Source organism: Salmo trutta, chromosome 27 (assembly GCF_901001165.1).
Source record: "Salmo trutta chromosome 27, fSalTru1.1, whole genome shotgun sequence".
Classification (NCBI taxonomy): domain Eukaryota; kingdom Metazoa; phylum Chordata; class Actinopteri; order Salmoniformes; family Salmonidae; genus Salmo; species Salmo trutta.
In genome coordinates, this window is record NC_042983.1 from 7,664,949 (window position 1) to 7,679,719 (window position 14,771).

Sequence of the window (14,771 nt, forward strand, 5' to 3'; positions counted from 1 at the left end):
AGCCAAGAACATTTAACATTAGTTTTGGCAATGGAATTATATCTAATACATTACATTAACTCTACTGAACTCTACTCAACTTTAATTTTCAAAACAATTATTACCAGTCACACTGCATGTTCGTGGCTAGCTAAAGAAGGCGCTAGCTAGCTAGGTAGCTAGCTGTGTTAGCAAGTTCGATGAAAACTCTTGCTTGCAGTTGAATAAATTATCTTCTTCCTTTGTCACCCATCAGGTTAAAAACATATTTTAATTGTTATGAATGGATAATAAAATAAAATGAACAAAAGCTTTTTGGCGGTGACAACTGCTCTTCTTCTGAAGAAAATTCAAAATTGTAAAGTCTGCTCCATCAGTTGGAGGTGGGGCTGTGGATGGGGAGATCGGGAACATTTCAAATTGTGATTGACAGCTCGGGAAACATATTTTAACGTATTAAAAAAGAATTACGTTCAAGTGTCTTAAGTTTCCGAAATAACACCTCATTTATTTTTACAATGTTTCATAAGTGGCAGGTAGGCTATACCTCAATTGCTGTAGAATTGATTTTCAACTGCAACTCAATGATCCAACTTAGCATTGCAAAACATCACTCTGGGAACCTAATGCTAAGGATGGAGAAGGTTGTGAGGTGAGTGTGTATTTTACAAATATACATTTTATTTATTTCTATATTTGATAAATACATTTCCCACATATATTTAAATATATTTATATTTTATTGAAATATATTCCAATATATAATTTTTCTGTATGTGCGATTTACTCCTGGCTAAAGACAAACATACTAGGAAGAATGTGTGTCTGTGTGTGTGTGTGTGTGTGTGTGTGTGTGTGTGTGTGTGTGTGTGTGTGTGTGTGTGTGTGTGTGTGTGTGTGTGTGTGTGTGTGTGTGTGTGTGTGTGTGCGCATGTGCGCGTGCGCGTGTGGGTGCGTGCATGTGGCATAAACTTCCTGAAAGGTGAAACGCTGCTTAAAATTATACTATGTTAAAAAATATATCGTAAGAAAACATGTTGTATAAACAACTGGACTTCTGCCTTTAATTCCATCAGTCACCTTTATAATGATAAGGCAAACAAATACACACACACATAGATAAAGACACAGGCTTTGTGGCTGTAATTTCACGCATCCAGAACATAAAACTTTCATAACAGAGGCATGATATTAACAATTGGTGTCTTATCAACTGCTGAAATACACAGCTTGCTTCTTTTCTTTGCAGACCACATAATATTTAAAATGTTGAGATAAATAGGGAGTGAATAGCGCTTGCTTGCTATTGGCCCCAGGTGTGGCAACAAGCAGGACGTGGTAACCTCAGAGATGTGTGTGTTTTGTGGGGGGGAGCACTCAGGTGTGTGTGTGTGTGTGTGTGTGTGTGCGGTGGAGCAGAGCTCAGGTGATGACGGTGGGGCTGCGGCGTCCTGTCCTCTCGTGGATGTCAGAGATCTTCAGGGCGATGGCAATGAGGGGACCCAGCACCGCCTGGGACACAGAACACACACACAGCTTTATACGCACTTCACACAATGCACTAATACTGACAATGGGGGGACCAAGCACCGCCTGGGATACAGACAGCACACACTGCTTCATACACATTTCACACAATACACACATTACTGCCACTACTTCAGGATTTCTTTTCTAATGGAGAATGCCCGTAGAGACCTTGAAAGGATGCACTACCACTGCTCATGTTCCAATAAGTGTACAATGTGAGTGTGGTATTGGTATACTAGCAACATAGTTACAGCATACTCAAAATGCAGGACGGCCAATATGTTAATCCCTTACATCCCTGTGTAAAAGGCATTGAAGGTAATCAGTAGTAGTGGTAGATTATACGCCTGACTGCATTGGCATTCTCCTTAACTAGACAGCCATAACCCCAGAGCCTTCTACACTACCCACAGTGGTTCCTACTAAGAATCCAGTGTTGGGGAGTAGTGAACTACATATAGCTGTACTGTACAAACTTAATCAAGCATCTAAAACCAGCTTCAGAAATCAGGTGTATACTGTAAGCCACCAAAACAAATGACAACAACAGCCTGAACATAAAACCAAAAGCCCTCCAGTCTTACATATAACTGTCCAACCAGACACCATAAACATCAACTCTATACACACTGAAGATACAGTATGGCAATTCTTTATAGGTTAAGCATTTAACAGCTGTTATCATTTGATTGGGTTTGTTTAGTAAGGGAGGACTCACCTACAGTCACTAGTGAAAGTCTACAGACCCCTTTCACAGTCTTCACATTTTCTGCCTTAAAATGACATTTAAAACTGGAATACATTGTATTTTCTTCCTCCCAATCAACACAATCTACTCCATATTTTCTAAATGAAATACAATTATAGAACATTTTCCAAATGAATACAAAATAAAGAAACTAAGATGTCTTGACTGTGTATGTCTTTATACCCCAGAGTAAAAGGACCAGTGCAGTCAAAAATGTTTTATATATAGTTCCACACTATGAAGTTAGAATAATACTGTGAAATTGTAAAAAATTATGATAATGCCTTTTTAGAGTAAGAGCTGTTTGAAAAGATCGCCTGAAATGTCAGCCTGTTTTGGTGGGACGGAGTGCATTGGGCCTTTTAATACTTAGCGGAAGCACCTTTGGCAGCAAATACAGCTCTGAATCATTTTGAACAGGATTCTACTAACTTTGCACAACTCTTAGGACAACATTGATCCATTGTTTTTGTCAGAATTGCTCAAGCTCAGTAAATTTGGTTGGGAATCATTGATGGACAGCAATATTCAAACCTTGTCTCTGATTTTCAAGCAATTTTAAGTCAGGACTGAGACTGGACCACTCTGAAATACTCAACACCTCTTGGAAAGCCATTCTGGTTTGATTTTTTGTATCTTAACATTTTTGGGCATTATAATTTGTGGATTGTCCTCCTTTCATGTTCATTGTGATCCTGAGAAACTCACTAGTCCCTGGCGGTGACAAGCATACCAATAACATGACGCTGCCACCACAATACTTGAAAATACAGTGGATTTCACTCTGTGTTGTATTGGATTTGACCCAAGCCTGTAGTTTTTAATTTGGGCAAAAAAGTTAATTTCTTTGTCGTGTTTTCTTGCATTATTACAGCCTTGTTGCACACATAATGGATGATTTGGACTAGATATTTGAACACAGGCTTCATTATTTTCACTCTGTCATACAGGCCAGTAATGTGGAGTGAATGCAAGGTTGTTTATCCTCTGTATTTTCAAGTATTGTGGTGGCCACATCATGTTCACTGCCAAAGATGCTTCCACCAAGTATTATTAACTCTGGGGTGTGAAGATATACACAATCAAGACATCTTCTGGTGACCATTGTGAACCATGCCCCTATTGTTGACAATGCCATTGTCCTTGTGGTTAAAAAATAAAGTATATAGATAAAAAGAAAATTACAATGTTCTATACCCTCTTCCAAAAGCGTTCTTTGCGGACAGTAAGGGTTCTACCAAGAACCGTCTTCATCTGAACAAATCTTTTGGAAGACACAGGTTCTTTGTCAGGCAAAGAGATCTACCCAGAACGTTTTTCAACAGAATAACAATTTTTTAAAGTGTTCTTTCATGATTGTTTGGAAGGCAAAAAGGATTCTTTGGAAGATAAGGAGACAAGAAGGAGTATTGGTGTCTCTGAGGGGTCTTTGGTCTGGTTTGCTAACTACCTCTCTGACTGCCTGTCACCAAGGGATTACCCCAAGGGAGTACCCCAAGGCTCGATCCTAGGCCCCACGCTCTTCTCAATTTACATCAGCAACATAGCTCAGGTAGTAGGAAGCTCTCTCATCCATTCATATGCAGATGATACAGTCTTATACCCAGCTGGCCCCTCCCTGGATTTTGTGTTAAACGCTCCACAACAAAGCTTTCTTAGTGTCCAACAAGCTTTCTCTGCCACTGGTTGATGCTTATTTATAAAACCCTCTTGGGCCTCACTGCTCCCTATCTGAGATATCTACTGCAACCCTCATCCTCCACATACAACAACCATTCTGCCAGTTATATTCTGTTAAAGGTCCCCAAAGCGCACACATCCCTGGGTCGCTCCTCTTTTCAGTTCGCTGCAGCTAGTGACTGGAATGAGCTGCAAAAAACACTCAAACTAGACAGTTTTATCTCCTTCTCTACATACAAAGACTCAATCATGGACTCTCTTACTGGCAGTTGTGGCAAATTGTCCAGTGTTACCTAGTGTTTGTTTTTGTGTAACATTACTAGTGTTGATAAAGGAGTTAAAAAGAATCCCAGTGTTGGTGTTAACAACTAGAGTTGAGTGTGATTGTGTCATTTTTACTGTGTTTAGAGTCAAACTATAAAAACCAAGCCCATCATTATCATATTTCCCAGCATGCTCTATTGCAGTATAAGGGCTGGATTACTTGACAGAGGGAACTTGTTGCGAAGGGGAGTGCCTCATGGTACATCAGAGAGAGTGTATTTTGTTACAAAATACAGCACTGAAGCAGAGAACATTCAAAGAATCATTAAAAATAATTGGGGAATCATCCAAAGTTATACGCTACTACGCCAAGTCTTTCCTGAGCCACCAGTCATAAGCTTTAAGAGATGTCCTACCCTAAATGACAAATTAGTCCAAAGTTATCTTCCGGGTGACTCTCATAAAACTTGGCTTGACCACAAACCCAAGGGCTCTTTTAAATGTAACCATTGCAGAAATATTGCACAGAAGAAGTATTTTGTTGACACAGCTTCCAAAATTGAGTATTACGTCAAGCATTTCATTAACTGCAAAACCACTCATGTCATCAATAGATTGGAATGTCCACAGTGCAAGGTGTTCTACATTGGACGGACAAAGAGACGCCTTCAAGACCGCTTAGCGGAACACAAGTACTCCATACGGGTAGGCAATGAAGACGACCCCTTGGCAAGGCACTACAAGTCCTTACACCATGGCAACCCTGCCTCCCTACAAGCTATGGGTATTGATCATATTCCGGCCTCTATTAGAAAAGGGGACCGTCTTAAACAGTTAAACCAAAGGGAAAGTATTTGGATTTACAAACTACAGGCCACTAAATACCCTGGTTTAAATGAAGATATGGATTTCTCACCCTTCCTGTAGGGTTGTGATAGGTCCATTTGTTGTCATCTAGTGGACATTTTGCTCAATTGCCCTCAGCTATGTTTAGACTGTTGTTGTTCATGTTTTGCTGTGTTCTAGTGTACTATGGAATATATTGCTTTCTTATTCTTCACACTTCTCCCAGTCATATTTAAGGTTAGAACTACCTTTCTAAGTGTCCTGATACTTCTAGCTTGGAGTTGTATTTTTATGATAACATAGCAACAGTATTTCACTTTTTAATGTGTATAGTATTGCTTACTAGGTGTGTCCAATCAATTTTGTAACCACTCCCTCTTCTAATTAGGGTAATTGGAAAAGCTGTTCAAAAGAGGACATTGTATTATTATTTTTTGTACTCCCTGACGAAGGCCATGCAGCTGAAATGCATTGGATTTATAATACTTTGTTTCTATTGAACATGCCATACTAATAAAGGCATTTTAATTAATTATATGAAGAGTGCCTTGGTCCTCCTTTCTTTTTGATGACCAATTTACCCCTTTTACCGAAGAGCACCTTCTGTCTACCAAAATGTACTATTGTGTACCTTAGTAGCGCTTCCCTTCCTCCTCTTTCTACTATGCTTTCTACTATATATGTGTTTTTGCATGTATGTTGATTAATCCTATTCTACACAAAGATAAATAACATACATTTTTCTAAACTAATCCAATATGTTAGTATTTGGACTTATTGCACCCGTTACTGAGATGGTTTTTCCAGTTTAGATGATTTAGGTAGTCACAATCAAAATTCTGAATGCAGATTGCAGGTGATTAAAAGTTCAAATTGTTGGATATCCTCGCTCTGGCTGGATTCCAAAAGGAATTACACATCATTTTGCAAGCCATCATTATGTGAATTGCAGGCCAGGGGCCTCATTTATAAAACGGACTTACGATCAATTTCGATCTTAAGTATAACTTACGCCGAAAACCCCGTTTAAGTAGTTATTTATAAAACCTTACTTTGACCTGGAAATGATCTTATCTCTACGCAAAGTCTAGACTTGACGTAAGTGATTTTCCTGCTGGTTATGTAGGGATATTATTTTTTCCTCTTGCAGTTTAAAGTCAGACCATTTCTTTTTCACATCAGCCACAGCTCTGTCTTGCTGCCCCACCTCGTTCACTGCAGCGGCGACACGCTCCCAAGCTACCTGTTTGGCTTTGTTTGTCAACCCACCATTTAGTCCACCGAATAATACGTGTTGCCTGTTTTCAATCTCCTCTACCATCGCAGTGATCTCGTCTTCCAAAAAGTTTGCTTTTCTCTTTTGGTCCATGGCTGTTCCTGACTAAACCCTCATTTGTGTTAGCATTCTATAAGGGGAAATCGCTGATTGTAAGGCACATTCAGGTGCCGTCAATTTTAAGTTAATTTGAGATTTATAGATCACAGGTGCATAAGTTACAAATGGGCTTCTTAGAACCTGCGTAAGCAAGGTTTTTTATGCTCATTATCTTTAATGAATCGAACATAAGCAAACCGTCGGAAATTATCTTGAGACTAAGTTCGAGTATAAATCTAATATATATTTTTTAAATGAGGCCCCTGATGTGGCCTGTAAACCAGGAGTTTCCTAACAGCACTGTGTTAGGGCAGGGGTTCTCAAACTTTTTCATTTAGGTCCCACTTCCAGCATTGGGGAATATTCCGGGGTGCGCACGCCACGTCTATTTCTATGGGCACAAGCACTGTACATGAGACAGACTGTTCACACCCTTCTTGTTGGTGGAAAAAACATTGAGCAGGCTTAAAGCTTATTTCCTGCAATTTGACACATTTTGTCATGGGGTGCAGAGGCAATGTTGCTGTTTTAAAGCAAATTTTCTTTCAATTCTATACATTTTGCCATGTCTAATGTGTATTTGTGTGATATTTGAGTGACTCAAACATTACAACTAAATCTATTGGCTAAAAAACATTGGACTAGTTAATCTGGACATTTCTGACAAGTTATAAATAGCTCTCTATGGTATGCAATGCCTGACATAACAAGAGGAACTGATGATGCACTACCCAATTTCAAATTGCACCTTGTGTATTCTGCTATTACAACTTTCAAGAGTAAACCACTGTGTTATGGTATAACTAGGCCCTCAAAGAAAGGCCTTATGATATACAGTATGTAATGTATTGTCATAAAGAGTTTCATTTTAAAGGCTAATAAGGCTGGTGGAACCGTTAATAAAGGGTTCTAGGATCAACCCTTCAAAGATAAAAACGGTTCTTGGTAGAACCTTTTATAGAGGGTTCTAGGCAGAACAATTTACAGGGGGTTCTATGAAGAACCCTACATAGAAGGTTCTAGCTAAAATCTTCTGCAAAAAGGGTTCCCCTATTGGGACAAACCGAAGAATCATATATGGTTCTACTTAGCACCTTTTTTTCTAAGACTTTAGATCCTCTCCTTAGTTCATGTGCCTGTAAGCTTGTAAATACAGAAAAAACCCAGAAAGACCCTCTTATTGCCATTGCTGAGTTGTCGGAAACAAACACACAAACAATAAAACATTCACGTGCGCGCACACACACACACACACACACACACACACACACACACACACACACACACACACACACACACACACACACTGTAATGTTATAGTACCTATCATAATGGATTCCAGTGTAAACTCCCTACCTGAGTTTCTCTGTTTTGTCTCTCGGGGTCTCTCTCTAAGCTCTCTGCATAGATCCGGACCGTGGCCCCGGCCCCTCCCCCACTCCCACTCAGACGGAAGACCAGACGGGATGCATCAGTGAAGACGATCCGCAGACCCTGTAAATAGACAGACCAGAGGCAGTGAGACAGAGAGACAGACAGACCAGAGGCAGTGAGACAGGTAGACAGACAGACCAGAGGCAGTGAGACAGGTAGACAGACAGACCAGAGACAGTGAGACAGAGAGACAGACAGACCAGCAGCAGTGATACAGATAGACAGACAGACCAGAGGCAGTGAGACAGGTAGACAGACCAGAGGAGGTGAAACAGGTAGACAGACAGACCAGAGGCATTGAGACAGGTAGACAGACAGTCCAGAGGCAGTGAGACTGGTAGACAGACAGTCCAGAGGCAGTGAGACAGGTAGACAGACAGACCAGAGGCACTGAGACAGGTAGACAGACAGACCAGAGGCAGTGAGACAGAGAGACAGACAGACCAGAGGCAGTGAGACAGGTAGACAGACAGACCAGAGACAGTGAGACAGAGAGACAGACAGACCAGAGGCAGTGAGACAGATAGACAGACAGACCAGAGGCAGTGAGACAGGTAGACAGACCAGAGGCAGTGAAACAGGTAGACAGACAGACCAGAGGCATTGAGACAGGTAGACAGACAGTCCAGAGGCAGTGAGACCGGTAGACAGACAGTCCAAAGGCAGTGAGACAGGAAGACAGACAGACCAGCGGCAGTGAGACAGATAGACAGACAGACCAGTGGCAGTGAGACAGGTAGACAGACAGACCAGAGGCAGTGAGACAGGTAGACAGACCAGAGGCAGTGAGAAAGAGAGACAGACAGACCAGAGGCATTGAGACAGGTAGACAGACAGTCCAGAGGCAGTGAGACAGAGGAGAGTCAGGGTTGTTTAATGCAGTATCAAATGACATCCACTAGATGCCGCTGTAGTCATATGAGTAAAGGTAAGAATTGACCCTGCTCTGTGTGTGTGTGTGTGTGTGTGCGTGCTTACCTACAGTGCAACCCTATCTGTGTTTGTGTACATGTAGTTGTTCGTTTGTGTCAGGAGAGAGAGGGTCAATGTACAATAGTATGTGTGTAATCTGTCTATGTGGTAAGAATTCAGTAGCAGGCTACAGAGGCAACCCACTCATAGCTCTGTAAAGCCTCTCTTCCCTCGACATGTCATCACAGCCAGTCTGCATGTGTGTGTGTGTGTGTGTGTGTGTGTGTGTGTGTGTGTGTGTGTGTGTGTGTGTGTGTGTGTGTGTGTGTGTGTGTGTGTGCGTGTGTTTGTTTGTATGTGCACAGCATGTGTACAGTATCTCTGTATGTGTGAACATTTGGGAGCTTGTGTCTCTGTTTAAAGAATGTATGTATACTCTGGCGTGTGTGTGTGTAAATATGCTTGTGTGTGTATGTGTGCGTACACATGTATGTGCGGGACAGCTGACACTGCCCTCCCTCTCACAGGCAGACAGGCAGAGGGGAGAGACAACAGCTGACACAACCCTGTGTCTATGTGGAATGTATCATGTCATAACATGGACAAGGGGGAGCAGGGTTTACTGGGGGAGGGGGAGGGGGGAGGAGGGAGGGGGGAGGACGGGGAATGTCACACTTTTGATTGACTGACTTACAAGCTGTAATCGTTGTGCCTCTGTGGAGCGCTGTGAGCTCACGGTGACAGTGAAGGATGGCCCAGGTTTGATCCTGCTACTGTCACAGGCCCGATTTGGGACTGTGACTGACTGAAAACACACACACACGCACACACACACACACACACACACACACACACACACAAACGTACAGCTAAACACACACATACACAGACACACACACACACACAGACAGACACACACGCTTCCATCTCTTATGCCATCCATACATCCCTGACCAAGACTCCTGACACCAATGGGTGGCCATCAGGATTTTACGAGTCTTTATTTTGTCTGTGTTTGTCTGTGTGTGTCGTATGAGCTGGGGCTGGAGGCTGAGAAATGTCGATGCCAGGCTAGTTTCCACACATTCCAGGACAGAACGAGGTAGTCCGCAGGGTAAACTTCACAGACAAGGATATGATGGAGGTGAGGGGGGTGGCAGTGGTGTGTGTGTCTGTGTCTGTGTTTACATTCACCAACAGTAGACTGTCTACAACACTCATTGTCTTTACTGAGGTGCGTGTGGATGGTTGACACAGACTTCCGATTCATCAGTCTTTCCACCAATCACAATAAAGGCCCCAGCCAAGACATATCTGCCTCCACCAATGACATTACAAACCCCAGACTAAACCAAGTCTACCAATCAGAATAAAGGCCAAGCCAAAACATTAGCCACTGTGACATCACTGCCTTATGCACATCACTTGTTCCCAAACCGTTTAGCCCTGTGACCCACCTGAAACTTTGGGAGTCTTCTCATGACTCAACATGTCACCAGAACCAATGCCATAGACATATGGTCTAATGTGCTGAATAGCTTCGCTTCTGAAAAACACGCAGGACTCGACTGTGACCAGCGGGGCCCTCACACCATTGAAGTAAGAACTGGGGAGAAGTGTTTACCACTCAAAAGTATGTTCAACATCAACAGTAGGCCAACCGTTCCTAACCAGAGGTTGTATATCACGCCACTACTCTATCTTTGCCTGTCTAGCTGCCCTGTTTCTGTCTCTCAGTACTGGTGCAAAGCAGTGCTCTACTGTATGTGTGTGTGTGTGTTTACTGGCTGAGGAGGAGGGATAGAGACAGCCATGCCCAAACATGGAACCCCACTCTGGGCACATGCACTCTGGGTGGTGTGGAGCAGAGAGGAGTAGGATAGAAAGAGAGACGGATAGAGGGAAGAGGAATATGTGCCGACTTTTTGACTAATAAAGTGAGCAATTATATAGACCTCATAGACAACCAAACCTCCTTTCCTTCTCCCCTCCTCCCCTCCTCTTCTCTCCCCTCTTCTCCTCCCCTCCTTCCCTCCTCTCAGAGCCGTGGGGCAGGTAGACTGACCTGGTTGCGGACCACGGTTCCGTCCACAGGGTCGACGTACTCAAAGTTATCAGCCCGCTCCACGCTGTAGACGGTATTCCCCACAGCAAACTTCTGGCTCGGGAAGGCTTTGTCTGTGATCACCCCCTCCAAGTCCTTCATCAGATAGAAGGCTGCTCTGGGGTCCACACCCTCATAGTCAAACCTGGGGACACACATACACAGGTGTGAACACAGGTGTGCGCGCGCACAGATTACATTAACGTTTTAGTCATTTAGCAGACGCTCTTATCCAGAGCGACTTACAGGCACAATTGGGGTTGTGCCTTGCTCAATGGCACATCGGCAGATTTTTCACCTAGTCGGCTCGGGGATTCGAACCACATACACATACACAAATGCAGCGTAAAGACAAACAAACACTCCTTGAAACCACAAGCATAGAGACAAACACATTTTAAGACACTTAGTTAACTGTAAAGCTTCTTTAAACAAAGTTTAAAGAGCCTTGACATTTACAGACGCTGATCAATTCCTTATATAAAACTCCGTTCATGTTCTGTCTTCACAGTAAAGCCCAAACAAAGTCCCAACAGTTTGGTCTGTGTTGAGACTGAGCTGGTTATTTCCACTCCATCTCCCTCTGTGTGCTGGGTTAGGGTTAGGGTTAGTCTGTGTCAGGGTTTAGGAACATTTACGTGGGAATATTGAGGATTATGTATTTGGACAATGGGGAACACTGGCAGTACTAGTCTCTCTGTCTCTCCTGGGGGAGCAGCTAAAATAAGAGCTAGAAGAGGGGTGGGGACAGGGGGGACGGACTGAGATAAGAGACTAATGGGGGGTGCATAACGGAGTCATCCAGGGCAGGAGAGGGGGACACCTTATGCAACACCAAGGCATTTAATGGGGGGGGGGGGTCAGTCTATTCAAGGATGCTTGTTATTAGATAAGTAGATAAGGACATGACATCTTCAATGTGTCATTCTGTGTTCACTATACATTTCTTTCAGTCCATTGATTGATTGATTGATTGATTGATTGATTGATTGATTGATTGATTGATTGATTGCATAGCAGAGTATCGACTGTAGTGACCTGCAGAAGTAGTTGCGTCCGAGCTTGGCCCAGTGGTCCTTGACGATCTCATCCACGCCCTGTTTCCTGGCAGCCATCATTGACAGCCACACCAGCACCGACCACAGACCGTCCTTCTCACGGATGTGGTCTGAACCTGTACACGAGTGGAGAAAAGTTAGCCCAGGAGAACATGAACCTTCATAACCTTGTTATAACCCTGTTTTAAACCTTCATAACCCTGTTATTACCTGTTACAAACATATGGGGCAGAGTGGGGGGTTAGATCAACATGGGATATTTTTTAAGGGATGTTACCCTGGAGAATTCCTTGGCTAAAACTGATTAAAACAAGGTTTATTTCATAGGCATTTTAACAGACATTCTAACAGGCATTCTGACAAGAACCCTTTCTTCAGTTCAACTCTGAGCCATAGACTTTAACAGCCACTAGTTTGTTTCTCTGGCTCCCACACAAACACTGGATGGATGCCTCTCCTGAGTCTCTCTGGGAGTCTGATGGCTTTCTACAGAACAGGAAGCCAGCTTCTCACAACACATTCTGTTGGTAGTACTATTCACATTGCTGATATTGATGTGGTTCAGTTGGGTTGGAAAATGGTGCTTGTAGAACCAGTGTTGTGGGTTCGATTTCCGCATGGCCACATATGCTGAATGTATGAGTAAAAGTTGTTGTTATTTAGTTATTTAGAAGACACTCTTACATAGAGTGACTTGCAGTATGTGTAACTGTAAAGTATTTAGGTAGGCTGGTGGTTAGAGCATTGGGCCAATAACTGAAAGGTTGCGATGTCGAATCCTCGAGCTGACAAGGTAAAAATCTGTCGTTCTGCCCCCAAACAAGGCAGTTAACCCATTATTCCTAGGCTGTCATTGTAAATAAGAATTTGTTCTTAACTGACTTGCCTAGTTAAATAAAGGTCCAAATAAAAACAAAGGTGGCTGGGGAGAGAGAGGAGTATACTAACACAGACAGACTGGTATCTCTTTAAGTGCAGCTAGACTCTCTGTGGAGAGATCAGTCTGTTCACACTGCCAGTGATCTCTAACTGAGGTGGGCTATTCTACACTAAGGACCAGATCTAAGTGTGAGCTGCAGTGCAAAATTCACACCTGTTAGTTTTAGATGGGAATAAAAGACGCAAACAATAAAGTTATGTGCATATCGGAAAGTATTTAGACCCCTTGACTTTTTCCACATTTTGTTACGTTACAGCCTTATTCTAAAATGGATTGAATCGTTTTTCTCATCAATCTAAACACAATACCACACAATGACAAAGCAAAAACAGGTTTTTAGATATTTTTGCAATTTTATGAGGACTGTATTTTACAACTTGATAAGAGCTATTGGTAAGAGCTAGGTAAATGAGTAATCCGTTTGGAGAAGGGGATTGTAAATACACATAGCAACTGTTTTAGATTAGTTTTCCTTATGATCCCTGGAGAAAAAAGTTCAACGAGCCACAGTGAAATAGGCTGTAAATAGCTGTGCCGTTATTCCCAGAATTTTTATTGTGTGCCCTCATTATTTGGGTGGATGAAATTTGGACACCCAAGCTACAGGCTTCTGTAGGGCTAAACCTGCAGAGTTTATGTATGAGCTTTAGAATGTTAGAATTCTAGCCAATGCCTGGGCTTTTCTCCGTTTGATTTTGTTTTTACAATTTGTATCATGTTAAATTTGAAGCTTACATTTTGCATCATTCCCTGCATCTACCTTTCTTTCCTCTGTCACATCCGTGTAAGTTGTTCCTGAGGGTCACTAGCATTAGTGGATCATATTAGGCTAACGCTGTGCAATAATTTAGGACATGTAGCCTATTTGAATAATTCTGGAACTCAGACCACACGTAGCAGGTTAAACCTGGAGCCTGGCGCACGGTTCACGATGACTGGACCGTTGTCATCACAGATTAGTGAGAGTTTGGGTACATTCATAGGACTATTATTCAACCCCTACTGTACACCTTTCTTTCCACCTTCCAATATTTCATGGTTTGAACTTGAATATGACAACTTTCAGGATGAATCAAACCACTGTATTTTTTATTCATCAATATACACTGCTCAAAAAAATAAAGGGAACACTTAAACAACACAATGTAACTCCAAGTCAATTACACTTCTGTGAAATCAAACTGTCCACTTAGGAAGCAACACTGATTGACAATAAATTTCACATGCTGTTGTGCAAATGGAATAGACAACAGGTGGAAATTATAGGCAATTAGCAAGACACCCCCAATAAAGGAGTGGTTCTGCAAGTGGGGACCACAGACCACTTCTCAGTTCCTATGCTTCCTGGTAGATGTTTTGGTCACTTTTGAATGCTGGCGGTGCTTTCACTCTAGTGGTAGCATGAGACGGAGTCTACAACCCACACAAGTGGCTCAGGTAGTGCAGCTCATCCAGGATGGCACATCAATGCGAGCTGTGGCAAGAAGGTTTGCTATGTCTGTCAGCGTAGTGTCCAGAGCATGGAGGCGCTACCAGGAGACAGGCCAGTACATCAGGAGACGTGGAGGAGGCCGTAGGAGGGCAACAACCCAGCAGCAGGACCGCTACCTCCGCCTTTGTGCAAGGAGGAGCAGGAGAAGCACTGCCAGAGCCCTGCAAAATGACCTCCAGCAGGCCACAAATGTGCATGTGTCTGCTCAAATGGTCAGAAACAGACTCCATGAGGGTGGTATGAGGGCCCGACGTCCACAGGTGGGGGTTGTGCTTACAGCCCAACACCGTGCAGGACGTTTGGCATTTGCCAGAGAACACCAAGATTGGCAAATTCGCCACTGGTGCCCTGTGCTCTTCACAGATGAAAGCAGGTTCACACTGAGCACGTGACAGACGTGCAGAGTCTG

General features: G+C 42.9%; 1 protein-coding gene across 1 annotated transcript in view; it reads right to left on the minus strand.

The window, feature by feature from the left end:
- Window positions 1-1,014: 1,014 nt before the first annotated feature.
- Window positions 1,015-14,771, minus strand: part of pgm5 (phosphoglucomutase 5) — a 42,304-nt gene continuing 28,547 nt past the window's right edge. The window contains exons 8-11 of the mRNA XM_029716506.1: window positions 11,911-12,046; window positions 10,834-11,017; window positions 7,779-7,916; window positions 1,015-1,491 (exon numbers count right to left, since the gene is read on the minus strand). Of these exons, the coding sequence (XP_029572366.1) occupies window positions 1,402-1,491; window positions 7,779-7,916; window positions 10,834-11,017; window positions 11,911-12,046 (548 nt within the window). The 3' untranslated portion in view covers window positions 1,015-1,401. The remainder of the gene's footprint in view (window positions 1,492-7,778; window positions 7,917-10,833; window positions 11,018-11,910; window positions 12,047-14,771) is intronic.